The following is a 14610-nucleotide window of genomic DNA, read 5'->3' as shown; positions in this document are numbered from 1 at the left end:
TGGCCACTCCTGAGCAGCCCACCTTAGAAGGACCCCCACCAACTCAAAACAAATTTAACTCCTGACTAGACTAGAGCTGTGGGATTCCGTGGTAGTATCTAGTGCATTCTGCATACTTAGTGGCACTTGAGTTCCTAAGCCCCAAAGTCACTTTTGAAAATGGGACTTAGGCTCCTAGGTCATGCAGATGCTTTTGAAAATGTTGCCTCATGTCTCTTGTCACTAAATTTAGGTTGCAGAAACTTTTCATTTTAAGTCTGCTGCTCAGTATAGTTGCAGAGATTAAGCAATATTGTACAATATTAAACTGATATTCAAGCACTCACCCAAACTGCCATGGGGGTAACTGTGGCAGAATCTTCAGTGGTTCCCCCCTCCGAAGGTGGGAGAACATGACCACGCCCAGTTGTCTCCATTGGGTGGTTCCAACACAGGCCCCACTTCCTTACTATTTGCCAGGGGATTGCTCTGCCATTTGTGGGCCTTCTTAAGTCTCTCTGGAGGGGGGATCAAAATGAACGCCAATGCATTCACCAATTTTTCACCAATTCTAGCCCATTACAAAACAATTCTTTAACCATTCCTAGCACATTATGAATAAATTCTTTAACCAATTATACCTCATCACCTTAGTTGATTTAAATCTTGCAAAATTAATTATACAACAGACAGAAATAATTAAAGAACCACAGAGAGACCATACAGATAAACAGTAGAGAAGTAGGGACCATAAAGGCAAAACTATGGAAGTATAGATTTCACAGTCACAACTGTTAAGCTGTTTCTTGTCAGACAGAATGCTATCAAACAAAGTTTTCTTTAAACATCTTAAGATCTGTTCCTTTATCTGGTGTTGGTAACTACCATTAGGACAGGAGTGCCTTCTTAACAGCCCAATATTACATTGTTTTGATGCAATTTATATGGAATGTGAGGATGTGACTCTCTGCAGCTTAGCTCATGGCTGCTGTTTTTACTGCAGAAGACGACCTCAGACCTTACACACCTGCTCATTTTCCCACTGTACTCTCCTCAGGGTAACAGTGAAGCTGTCCTGGCTCCTCATTCTGCTTTTTAGGGCACTCCTGCTCCTCCCCCACACCCTGCAGTTTCCTCCCTTTTATAGGCCTCCTCCTCATCATGCATGATTGACAGGGCTGGAGTCGTGGAGCTAGTCCTGCCACCAGGGCCTCTCTGACACCTTTCTCGTCCATGTAGAGTCTATGCACCCCACCACAGTAACTATGATACTGTTTTCTATATTCTGCACCTTAAAGTCTGCCTACATATGTGTTGGGGTGGGGAGGGACAGAGCTATGAGGCAGTGTAAGAGCTTAAAGTGACATACTCTACTTTCTCACTCAGATATTTTATACTTGCTCTCTTTTTGTTACTTTTCTTAATCTAAAGTAAGTCGCCTAGACTGACAGTACATGATTTGCAGTGTGCATATGGGAACACACAAAAAGATGGTATTAAATTATGTCTGCTATGTGCATATTTTTCCCTTGCCCATTTTCAAAATACCATTTAACAGGTACGGAGTGAAAAAACAGTTCAGACCAACAAAGAACCACCTCCCCATCACACAAAACCTTTGCCCCAAACTAAATGCAGACACTTAAAAAAAAATGTGGTTAAATTCCTCTCTTCCAATTCCCCCCTTATTTTACTTTTTTGCCCAATTCTGGGGTCTGGTCAGCACTGGAAGTGCTGATGTGTCACAAGAAAGACTTTTGCTGACCAACCAGAATTGGGAGGAACTTGAAATTTTACAAGGAAGTCTATTCTCCCAAGACTTCTATTCCATTGATGCAAGTCCTAGAGCTTGGTTCTAACTTTCATAGACTGCAAAATTTTCAAGACAGAGCCTCTGTGTGTGCACCTCCATGTGCACAGTGCCTCCCACAAGGAGGCCAGGATCCTGACTGGTGACTCTGAACATCTGCAACATAGATATTAAATAATAATAATAAATAAGGGCCTGATTTACATATGTATTTAGCCATCCAAAGATGCAGAGAGGTGCCTAGTAGAATTTACACTAAGCAGGTTAGGGACCTAACTCCATTGAAGTTAATGAGAATTAGATGTCTACCCTGATTAGGTACTTTTGAAGATCCCCTGAGGTGCTATCTTCCTAGTTTTTTACATAGTGCTCATCACTAGAGTATCATTCAAATTAAACAAACAAACAAACAAATAAAAACCTCTTAGGGTGTCAGTTTCAGATTCTGGGGTGCTTATCTCTTTTGAGGCTCACCAGTCTCTACTAATTGGCAGAAGTCATTATTTTCAATACTGAAATCCCGAAACATCTACATTCTGCATTTCCTGAAAAGGTGCAACAAGGGGATAGAACAGGATGCCCGAGTTCTCACATTTAAACTCTTTTACCCAAATTAGATATTTGCCTAACTTTCAGAAAATAATTTGTATCTGAAGAATACATCAGAGTTATTTTGCAGAAGATGAGAAGCTGAACTGAAATCTCCTTACAGAAAGATAGCTCCAGTTTTTAGCATAGACATTTCTCTTTATAAGGTTTTCAAATGCTAATGTTCTCCTTGAAGAATGTTAAATATCTAAATTGTAAATTGCCACTGCATGATGAATTCCAAAATGAGAAAAGGAAGGAAAGTAGTAATTGTTTTTGAATTCCAGCTGTTGTAAGCTACTGCAAATTCATATTTCATTTGTTGGTTTTGCTTAACTTTAACAAAAGCTGGAGATGCTACTGTAGAAGTGATTAATGGGAGCAACACTAGATAGATTTCTGAGTTATGCCACTGGAGAAGACATCTGATAGATAACAATAAGAGCTGGTCGGAACTGAGAATTTTTGTTCTACACGAAATTCTGAGGTTTCAAAATTTATTTTCTTTCCAAATCAAAATGAAAACAATTTTTTTGACATTTCCCATAAAATTAAATTTTGCGTCATTTTGATAGAAATCAGAATTACTTTTGCAACTTTTTATATTATAATACATAATAAGTTTCCAAACAAAAAGTCATTTCAATAGGAAAAACTGAATTGTTCCATTTGGATAAGGCCAAAACTGATCTTGTTGCAATGCTTCATTTAAAATGTTTTTAAACAAAAATTTATCAAATCAACACATTACAGTGTAGAGTTTTGATTTAGACAAAACAGCATTTTCTTATGGATAAACATTCCATCAGAAAATGTTTGACATGTTCTAGTAAGAGTGTCATGCCACCACGCTAATCAAGCATGGTGAGGTTCTAGCCAAAAGCCAAGTTCTCTCCTCAGATAAGAATATGCAACCCCCACTGCCATCAATAGGCTGAAGTTTTGTGCAGAGCAGACATCACTTCAAATCCTAGAACATAATGCGAGTTGTACTGAGGCAGCCTTGGCAATGAACTAAGAACATCCAAAAAAGATATGGATGAGAGTTTCCATAAAGGTCACAGGGACACATTTTGTAAAAGATGCTTATGCGTCAAAACATGGACAACAATATCATGCCAGAATCAGTTTAACACCTCAAACAGCAGTGAGCCTATAAAATGTTCTGTCAACCACTCATTGTGTGACCTTTGGCAGGCACAACCTCTCTATACCTCAGATTACCCACTTCCATCCCTCCCAGGGTTGTTGTAAGGCTCCTTTAAACTTTTGTCAAGGGCTCTGAGTCTCCAGAAAAGAGATGCAAAATATTTATTACCTGCTATCCAAATTGATCCTGGCTTAAGAGCTGGGCATGTTATTGTGAGAGCCCCATTCTCTAGAAGAAAAGGAGTACCTGTGGCACCTTAGAGACTAACCAATTTATTTGAGCATGAGCTTTCGTGAGCTACAGCTCACTTCATTGGATAGTCTCTAAGGTGCCAAAGGTACTCCTTTTCTTCTAGAGAATACAGACTAACATGGCTGTTACTCTGAAACCATTCTCTAGAAGAGATTCAGACAAAGGTACTAAAAATAGTATGGGGAGAAAAGCTACTTTATTCTCCAGATTGTCTTGATGAGAGGATTTGTAATTACTCCGCCAAGAGCAGGGACAGATCGGACAGAGGAAAAATGGTTCCCATCAAAAAGTGGAATAAGATCCCAATTTACCACCCCTAGAGGATTGCAATGCATAAGGCACTAATGGATCACCCAACACCTCCCTCGTCTTCCCCTACTGATACAAATACATACACTGATGTGGACTTTTAAAAATAATTTTGTTATGAATCTTTTCTGTATAGACATGTTGTATCCTCTCATCCAGAGAGAACTAATGAGAATAGGGGAAGAAAAATAAAATCCCTCAGACAGTTACATACCTTTTTGTGACTAGGATTCAGGCAAGCACAATGTATAGTTTTATGTAAAATAGGCATGGAACTACAGAATTATTTTGCCTATAGATGCCCTGCCTGTATGTTCACATGTGGAATTTATTCAAGCACTCCATAAAAAAAAAACACAATAGCTTAATAGCCACCATTTGCTGCACTCTCATGGCAGCACCACAATGTCTCAGAAGAGAACACATTTCAGCTGCCTCTTGCACTCGTCCTTTGCTTGAGATGCAAGTGTAACAAAGCACAGAGAACAAAACAACCCTGATAACAAAGGGAGAATTAAATACTGGCAAGGAAATAAGAAACAAGGTCTTCCCTTCAAACATGGGGAAGGCACACAAGTTCACATTCTGTTCCAGTATGTTTTCTTAGTAAGGTTCCGAGTATCTCAGAGATTTAAAATGTAACACATACTTGCTTCGGTTGCTATGGTAAATCTACTTTTTTTATATGATTTAACTGAAGAGCACTGTAAATAGTTATATAACTGTCCAAAACACAGCTTTGCCCATGCAGCTTTTATTTACACCCCCTTCTTTTTTTAGCAAAACTTTGTTATTGTTGTTTCTAATGAATATGCACACACTATGCACCGAAACAAAATGGTAGTGAAGAGGCACAGGAAATTGAATTCCAGGTAATGAACAGCATGATATTTGAAACTGTTTCGGAACCCAAATGTCACAGATGTTAGGATGCAAATACTTACCTGATGAATTCAGAAATGGATGGTGTGACAGTTCTCGGGGTACCCAGGACTCTGGGTCACCTTGTTATCGCCTGCTGTTAGCAAGAGGGAGTCTTTCTTGTGGTAATTGAGTGTCATCTCCCTGCCACTCTCAGCCTTTCAGCCACTCAAGCACTCTCCTGAGGGCTTATGCCAGCCCTTCCTTCCTGCTTCAGATTAGTAATAGATGCAATGCAGTCCCCGAGTCTCCTGGAATCGTACCCCTAGGATATCCAACCCGACACTGGATACTTACAGCAATTCCATATCCTCTGCACCCGTGTACCCCATTTTACCAGTTTTACCTTTAACCATCAGCCCTGTAAACCACACAGTACTTGTGAGCACTTACAATTATACGGAAGTAGAATAAGAGAGAATAAAGATTTAACTAGAAAGAGGAGAGAGTGATGGAAATAAATGGTTACAATACAAACCAAAATCATAAACCTTGACTCTGGGTCTACACTTATCAATAGTTACTTTGACAGCCTGGAACCCCAATATTCACCACTATCATGTAATTAGGATATGTTTTGTACAAAGTATGCCTTGTGAGGTATCATTCTAAAAGTCGTGATCTGCTAGACATTAATATCTCATTGGATTGTACGTGCTACCATCGTATGTGAAGTTATGGAGTTTGGCTATGTGTGTGTTGCTGAAACATGTTGTGAGGTTGAAAACACCCACAAGCAGCCTTTCAGGTACAACCGTTCAAAAGGCCAAACAATGTTAATGGCTTATTGAGGAAATGCACCCAAGCACAAGAATTACCCCAGAAACTGTGTATAACAGAAACCTCTCAGAGATAGCACTACACAATGGGAACTGTTTGACCCAGGTCACAGCAAAAGAGCTTTCTAGCAACTGGGAAGAAAATATATAAGTGGGACAATGACATCATGAGGGGACCTCAGTCTCCCCACAACACACCTGGAAATTCCTGAACGGCTCAGTGGTACCCCAGTTCCAAGTGTCACCCTGGGAGGAATCTGTCAGTTACCTTTTCAGTCTAATCAAGTAGATTTCTCCCCCCGACCCTCCAAAGTTTAGTTTATTGGGTGTTGGATGGTTTCTCAAGAACCAGGATCCAAACCTTCATCAAAGCATCCCTCTCGACCCTTCCACCAGCAGTTTTCACCAGTGAATGAATCTAGAGTACCTTTCCCTACACTCTGTCCTATTATTTAATTTATTTATTTAGCGTTTGCATATTCACAGAGCTAAGCAATAGCGTTCTTAGTGGCCAATGGCTCTCAGAGCCCACTCTGATTAGAGGCCACTCCTCAACAATGTGCATCATTGTTTGATTTGTGCCATAGCTGCAGTTTGGATTATCTCAAAGACCCCAACGGTGCTGGCTGACTGCACAAGTCCTTGCCCAGTCTGGAATTGGTTAAGGAGGGCCCACTGATGACATGGCAGGTCAAAGCTGGGTGGGCAAGCTGTAGGATCTGTGACGAGGAACTAATGGGTTGTTGAAGCACCAGTCTTCCCACCACAGGGACTTTGCTGTCACATCCTGGTGTGGCAGCCTTGACCATAGTGGGTGTCATGATGAAAGATGTGTAGCTGGTGGACTAAACAGGTAGATGAACAAGGGCAACCTTGAGCTGGCACAGGCCTTCTCAAGCAACTTGCCACCTGCAATCTCCCTCCTGATGAAAGGCAGAGAAGTGTGACTCAGAACCATATGTTCCGACTACCACTGCAGGCACAGTCTATCTGTCATCCACTGAATACAGCGCTGTCATCTGCTATATTGAAAACAGTCCTTTGTTTCTGTTCACAGGCAGGGTGAACCCCAGCCTTGTTGTAGAGTTTCTTCTCTACCTTTAATTGTTTGTTGTGGTCTCTGATGGTTTTCCATTGATTGTTCTGGAATGTTGTGCAAGGGTATTCACTAGAACTGTGCATTATTTTGTCAGTTGACTAGGGAGGGGTAACAGCTCCCTGTTGCTGAAATGGGTCATCACCAAGATGCCTCACCTCCTGGTGACCAATTTCTGTTCCAAGTCCATAAAGCATACTTTCAATATAAATACATTATTCCTTAAATATTACCCGTACATATTATCCTTAAGTATACGCAGAGTGTTTTTGAAAATAAACTTACTGTGCCACTGATCATACATTTCAGACGTCAATCTTTGTGGCTAAAAATGATACTCCAAGAAAGAAACACGTTCACAAGCAGCATTTCCAAATACATAATGGAGGCCAAATTTTTGTAAGTTTTGGAACATGCAGATGTGCATGCCCAGTTTTAATTATGTTTTTATTATTTGTTAAGTATTTACAGTGAGCTCAGCTCAGTAAAAAACAAAAACAAATGGACATATGTCCCATGTAGGAAAGTCTGAAAGCTAAAGACTAGACAGAAACATATTGGGAGACCAAAACAAAGGTGCTTACTTAATGTCTTTACAAAAAGTTATACAAACGTGTGTGTGTGTGCAAATGCACGTGGATGTATAAGAGGGATGGTCAGGACATTTTGTTGATGTTTACTGCTCTGTATCTCACAGGAGTAGTGGATTCCAGGAGGGATTTGAATCTGTGTTGCTAGCAAGTATCCCACCAATTACTAATGCCATTGGTAATGCCAGGTTAACTCAACAGCAGCAATTATTTCTATGATCTTTCAAAAGGTGATACGGGGGATTGAGAATGGAATTTATTTTACTTCCTTTTTGATCTTTCCTACTCAGTACTTGCCAAATGCACAACTACACCCACCCACCCGAGTCTCATCAGTCATTGATTTAAACAATGAAATGTGATGCTCCCAACACTCCAGTATTAGCTTTACAATTTATTGTATATATCTATATATTTTATGAGGTATTGGGAAGTTGTATTTTTTTCTGCAACTCATGGACAATATTTAACATAGGGGAGTCCAAATGCATTTATGAAATTTAGAAATTTATTGGCTGAAGCTGCACAATGCACTATTAGTCTTTTTCCTAATTCTCTTGAATTTTAGGCTATTTTTAAAATCACTCTATTCCCATATCCAAATATCACTTTCAAATTCAAACATAAAGGTCCTGATCACATCTTTTGCAAACCTCTTTGATTTGATTTCCTTTAAAAACATTTCATGCTCAGTCAGTCTGAAAGAAAACAGGAGAAATGGCCATATGTGTACATAAGGTAGAAAGTATTTTAACAATCAATTAGTCTATCTATGATATTTACATAGGGTCAATCATATTAACTAGGTGCTGACAATGCACATAATTCACAGGACAAAAATAATGTTTGGATATATTGCATGCAGCACATTAATTTTGACCCCCTAAGATTAATGGTCTCATGACATTCATTTATTTTACATGCCATAAGCGTGTACGTATTGTACATTATCTGTATCTAGATATATACTGTCTATAAATATATCCACCAAGAAAAAGCGTTTTTATTTAAGAACAAACAGGCATGCTGTGAATCAACATTAGTCATTAAAATGATAACATTTCCAGTACAATACCCATAGTTAATGTCTTATGCTTTCATGTTTCTTTTACATCTATGCTGTTCAAATGTCAGTGATTTTAGCACCGAGTTTAACCTTTACACATTTTTTCCTCTTGTTTCTGAGACATTTCTAGTCTCTTTCCTCTATTGTGTTTAGATAGTAGTGGGCTAGGTTGCATCATACACTGGTATTTGAATCCCTCCAAGGCATTTCATGGCAAGTCTACTGATGATTGACACAGTTCTTTCAATGCATACATACAGATCAGCTCTAAAAGCTTGTTAGATCAGTCAGAAGAATGGCACAAACAAGACAAAAGTCTACCTCCCAGTGCTTTATGTGCTAATCCTTGGAGGCCTTCAGTGTCTTACTACCATACACTGGTCTCTGAAAGTGAAATGGAGAATTTATAGAACTTTTCATACAGAAGTTTGATGTTCCACACAGTTAACAAACTTGCTAAAAATGTGGAAGTGTAGTCAGGAGAATCCTTGATGGAAATCTCATTCCAACCACACATTCACTAAGTAACCTCAAGCAAATCTATTAGCACTGCTTTAAAATTGGATATAAATCAGGCCCTCATTTAAAAAAGAAAAAGTCAATTAAGTCCAGTTTCCCGAGTAAAAAGCCTTTCTACATACAAGTTCTGGTTTGAAATGATCACCATATCTCCAACAAGACAGTTCCTCGTTTCAGGTAATCCAACTATGGACCAAAACATTCTGAAAAAGTAAGGAATTTTACAACTTCAATAAAGGTCAAGTAGAAATAAGGTGAGTCCATTCGGCAAGCATTTCAAGGAGAAATTGTTAACTCTAGGACATGAACAACAATAATTCTCTCATAAAGCTATTTCCATCCATAGATCTTAAAGCCTTTCACAAATGAATGTTAGTGCCACTATCCCCTTATGGGGATATTAAAAATTGAGGCACAAAGAGGTAAAGTGACTTATCCAATGTAACAATGTCCTTGCCACTAGACCATGCTGACTCCCTTCAGGAACTAAAATGTTAAATACTAACCACATATGACAGAATATGTGAATTGTTCGTGTTCTCTAGGACTATTGCTGTTTTTGCTTCTCTTGACTGCTTATGAGCGTGTTGTCAACTTTGCTGCCTCCCTGTAACACAGAGCACACAGCTTGTTCCAGAACTACAGTAAGCAGTCTGAATATCAGTTCATCAGCTAATGCTTACAACCAGCATTCAAATAGTGGTTGGCAAACTTTCTAATGTTTGGTGGTACAGCAGAGTTCAGGACAGAAGTTTATTTAAAAACTTATCCAAAACTCTTTGGTCTGGAAACTGCAAATCTCGTAAGATCAAACTTACAGAGATGATCTGTGCTAGAAGGATGATCAAAAAAGTTCAAAATGATACACAAGAATAGACTCTGCTTTGCCTAAAAGGTAAGAATAAAGTATCATCTCATGAGAAACCTAATTTTGAAGTATTTTAGGAAAAGCTGTTCCTACTATAATTTGGCTTGTGATTTTGGCTATGCCAAAAACAACCTAAAAACAGCCCTTTCTGTATATTTTGATATTTCTGATCTGGTCTCCCTGTATGCACCCTGTTATAAATATAAAGAGAAGGGTAACCACCTTTCTGTATACAGAACTATAAAATCCTTCCTGGCCAGAGGCAAAACCCTTTCACCTGTAAAGGGTTAAGAAGCTAAAATAACCTCGCTGGCACCTGACCAAAATGACCAATCAGGAGACAAGATACTTTCAAAGCTGGAGGGGGGGAGAAACAAAGAGTCTGTCTGTCTGTGTGATGCTTTTGCCGGGAACAGATCAGGAATGCTCTTCATAACTCCTTAAGTTAGTAAGTAATCTAGCTAGAAATACATTAGATTTCCTTTTGTTTAATGGCTGGTAAAATAGCTGTGCTGAATGGAATGTATATTCCTGTTTTTGTGTCTTTTTGTAACTTAAGGTTTTGCCTAGACGGATTCTCTATGTTTTGAATCTGATTACCCTGTAAGGTATTTACCATCCTGATTTTACAGAGGTGATTCTTTTACTTTTCTTTAATTAAAATTCTTCTTTTAAGAACCTGATTGCTTTTTCATTGTTCTTAAGATCCAAGGGTTTGGGTCTGTGTTCACCTATGCAGACTGGTGAGGATTTTTATCAAGACTTCCCCAGGGAAGGGGGTGTAGGGCTTGGGGGGATATTTTGGGGGGAAGACGTCTCCCAGTGGGCTCTTTCCCCGTTCTTTGTTTAACACGCTTGGTGGTGGCAGCACAGGGTTCAAGGACAAGGCAAAGTTTGTATCTTGAGGAAGTTTTTAACCTAAACTGGTAAGAATAAGCTTAGGAAGTCTTTCATGCAGGTCCCCACATCTGTACCCTAGAGTTCAGAGTGGGGAAGGAACCTTGACACACCCGAACATACAATACAAAACCCACAAAGCTAAAAAGAATACGGTTATCTTCCCAGACTTCAAATGACCAAAAGGAGTCTGACTGGAGGTAAAGCATCTGCTTTTCCCAAAAGAGCAGCACAGCATCATATTCACTCATTATTTGTACCTTTCAAACTATTATGTACCTCATTCTATCAGGATTATTGACCAACTGGCCTAAAAGAGTGGTGTTCACTTCACAGACTATACATCACGGGAAAGTATTTACCACATTCACTTTGGAGTAACTGCTCAGATTGCTGACCTGATAGAAAGGCTTGAGTCTATCTGATCTGTGCGCTTTAGTTCTTGGCAAAGTTAAAGATGCTGATCATTGCTGTAATCAATATATAGGCAGCAGCCACCTTCTCCATTTTATTGCTAGTATTATCTTGTAAATATTCTACAAATCTTTCTAAATTAGTTTACTGATCACTTTGTTCTTCTCTAATTCTGTCTTACCAGTTCAAGAGCAACTCTTAAGCGATAAAGTTTAACAGTCAGGACAGTATCACCCATCCCATACATGTGCACTTAAAGGTCAACCCAGCTGCCACTGAAGTCAATCAAAAGACTCCCACAGATCAGGCCTCTGGTTGCACAATTTCCCCATCTTTTGCTGCACTTTTCTTGCCTTCTCCTCTTGTAGGACATGTTCCAAAGCTCACTGAAGACAATAGGAGTCTTACTATTGACATCAATAGTCTATGGATCAGGCTTCTACTGGATCATCTACCAATAGATAAATATAACAGTTGGCAAGATCCATACAAAGATCAATTTTACATGGTGGAGCTCTCTACTCCTTTTGTATTCATTCATTAATTACTGTAATGGCTTCATTTCATTTTTAACAAATCACAGGCCACTAACGTTGCAAACATTTTAGCTTTACTTATCAGAATATTAAATACAAAATTAAGGATCCAATATATAATCATATAACAATTGCATCTTACATTATGAACACTGCACTGATAGACACGCTGAGTGCTCCGTGAAATAAAATGTTAAATAATAAAATAGAGTCATAGAAATGTGAGGCTGGGAGTGACCTCAAGATGGTATCTAGACTATTCCCCTAAACTGAGACAGGAATAAGTATTCCTAGACCACAATCTCCCTCATATCTCACCAGGTTTATTACAAAAGCATACCTTTAAAATAAAGACCTGAATAAAAGGAGGAAAACATTTAAAAGAATGTAAACTGCAGAATTTCGGGCTGAACTTTGTGCCCTTCTGTGCTTTTTCAGATTGCAAAGATGATCCTTTTCAGCAAGTACCTGTGATAAATTAACTAATCAAAAATCTAATCATTTCCAAAACACTTTAAGATAATAGCTGGCCAGATTTGAAAAGATTGTTGTGTATTTATCCATTTTTCAGTATTACATTAGTGGTCTCTATTCCAATGACAAGTCTTTAAAATTTAGATCTTTGTGTCTGTGATGCTAAAGTTGAAGGATATTTTTTTGCTTGTTACTTAGTTCAAACATATTATGCAACTATCCTGAAACAACAACACATGCCAGGGCCCACTCTTTTACTACAAACTCCACTTTCAATTTAATTATTCATAAGATCTGCCCTGATTATGTGAAATATATTCCAAAAAACACATTTTAAATACCGCAATCTGCAAGTAAATTGGTAGCCCACAGTAACAACATATGCTTATAATTATGATAACCATCAGGGAATTCAGCCTTACTGAGGGATAGAAAGGAGGCCCAAGCAGGGAAACCACAAAAATGTAAGGAAGGAGAAAGCTGAAATGGGAAAACCATGCCTGGATAATGGAAAAAAACTTGGTAGTAAAAATAAGCACTGATTTCAGTCCAGGCTGCTGCACAAATTTCAACATTTTTGGTGAACGGAAAATATTGAGAAATGAATTCCTCCTTTCACTGCTGAACTGATTCTGAGCAATGTTTGCAACCTAACCCTTGAGTCTAAATTCTTCTAAAGTACAAATCCTAATTGAAGACCATGCACTAATAGCTCAGCTACTTGACAAAAAGATTAAAGTGCAGCAAACTATTGTTTTATGATACTAATATAATACGCATAGATTAGAGCTGCTATAGTTAATGCTGAATTGAGGTTTCCATTAGAAACCTCATTTTTGAGAGTTCAATAACTCAGCCATCTGAAATCACAGTGAGCTGAAAGTTGGCAAGTTTCATCTGTGTGCATGGTATTCAGTGTATAATAGTATATAAGTGCGTACACAAAGTTTGTAAATTACTAGCTTATGGGTGAATCTCAAAAGATTCACAGCGTTTGGTTTGGCTAAGGATGCTGATCCAAAGTACCTGAGGCTTTTGTGTATCATGAAATGGACTGGAAATCTTTATAAACTGTAATTGTTTTTGGTATGTTGGCACCTCTGGTTTGACCCCAAAAGTCCCAGAAATGCAAAGGCCTACAGAATGGGGGACCACATTTAACCAAATATTTCAAACCTTAGAAAACGTATGTTCAGATTTAAAAAGTGAGTGAAAGCTATTTATATTTAACCAAACTGATTCACCTATATACACACTGAGTTCACTGATAGCAGGCAAATATTTAAGATTGAGTTACAGTTCTTTCAGAAAGAAAAGGAGGACTTGTGGCACCTTGGAGACTAACCAATTTATTTGAGCATTCATCGGATGCAGCTGTAGGTCACGAAAGCTCATGCTCAAATAAATTGGTTAGTCTCTAAGGTGCCCCAAGTACTCCTTTTCTTTTTGCGAATACAGACTAACACGGCTGTTACTCTGAAACAGTTCTTTCAGAAAAACTCTATAGGGGCTGAGATTTTTTTTCTTTTCTTGCTTTTATTTTGCCCTGGGAAAAGATTCAACTAAGTGAGTTCTGCAATTCTTAACTTATATAGGATTAAAAAAAATACATTTCTTATGTCCCAAGTGAACTTTTTGTAGTTGATTAGCTCCAAAATGGCTTAAGCTAGACACACTTCATACTGGCTTATTTTGTATACTCAATTGAAGGAAAAAATTAAAATGTGAAGACAATCTCTTTAGTAGTTTTAAAGTGATTAAAGTTAGAATATTTCTTCTTGAGCACATTTGTTTGTTTTTTATATTTATTTGGTTCCATACCAAAGTTAAAGTGGATTAGAATACGAAGCATCTGCTGAATTGTTTTACCTGGGTCATCCTTAACTGGAAAAGGATTTACCCTAATGGTAGTTCAGCCTTTAAGACTGCCTTCACCTCTAGGAGTCTGATCAAAAGCCCACTGAAGTTAATTTAAAGATTCCTAGTGACTTTAACTGGAATGGGCCATAAACAATCTTAAACAGTTTGCCTATGTCATTAAGAGCCTGATTTGTAGAGCTGCTGAGCACTTGCAGTTTCCATTCCCTTCAGCTGGAGTTAAGTGCAAAAAAATAGTTTTAATGCAACATTAAAGTTGAGAAATAAAGCATAAAAATAAATCAGAAAATTAAAAATGGAAATATTTGTAATGTGACATCAGCATGCTCACTGCACACAGTAGTGGTCTCCTACATTGAACTGATCTGTGGGGGAATAGCAAATGTAAATTTTGAATATATTGCTCTTGACAAACTTGATTTTGTACTGGGAACTACTCAGATAGACTCCCTGTATCCACAGAATCCATGGACTTTAGCTGGCC

The 14610-nt window shown here is 38.4% G+C and overlaps 1 protein-coding gene and 1 long non-coding RNA gene across 4 annotated transcripts in view; one reads left to right on the top strand and one right to left on the bottom strand.

Moving 5' to 3' along the window:
* Positions 1 to 14610, bottom strand: part of LDB2 (LIM domain binding 2) — a 490344-nt gene that overhangs the window by 328503 nt on the left and 147231 nt on the right. For 2 of the 3 annotated variants that reach the window (XM_084627458.1, XM_084627457.1), the window contains exon 1: positions 327 to 397. The exons of the other annotated variant lie outside the window; for it this stretch is intronic. In XM_084627458.1, coding sequence (XP_084483584.1) covers positions 327 to 394 — 68 coding nt within the window. In that variant the 5' untranslated portion in view covers positions 395 to 397. Of the gene's footprint in view, positions 1 to 326; positions 398 to 14610 lie in introns of those variants that run through there. 3 annotated transcript variants of the gene reach the window in all.
* Positions 1 to 14610, top strand: part of LOC311520173 — a 48908-nt gene that overhangs the window by 21619 nt on the left and 12679 nt on the right. The window lies entirely within an intron of this gene.

The sequence above is a fragment of the Lepidochelys olivacea genome, assembly GCF_965140295.1.
Source record: "Lepidochelys olivacea isolate rLepOli2 genome assembly, chromosome: 4".
In the NCBI taxonomy this organism is placed as follows: domain Eukaryota; kingdom Metazoa; phylum Chordata; order Testudines; family Cheloniidae; genus Lepidochelys; species Lepidochelys olivacea.
Note: the sequence above shows the minus strand (reverse complement) of the source record. Positions and strands in the feature narration are given on the sequence as shown.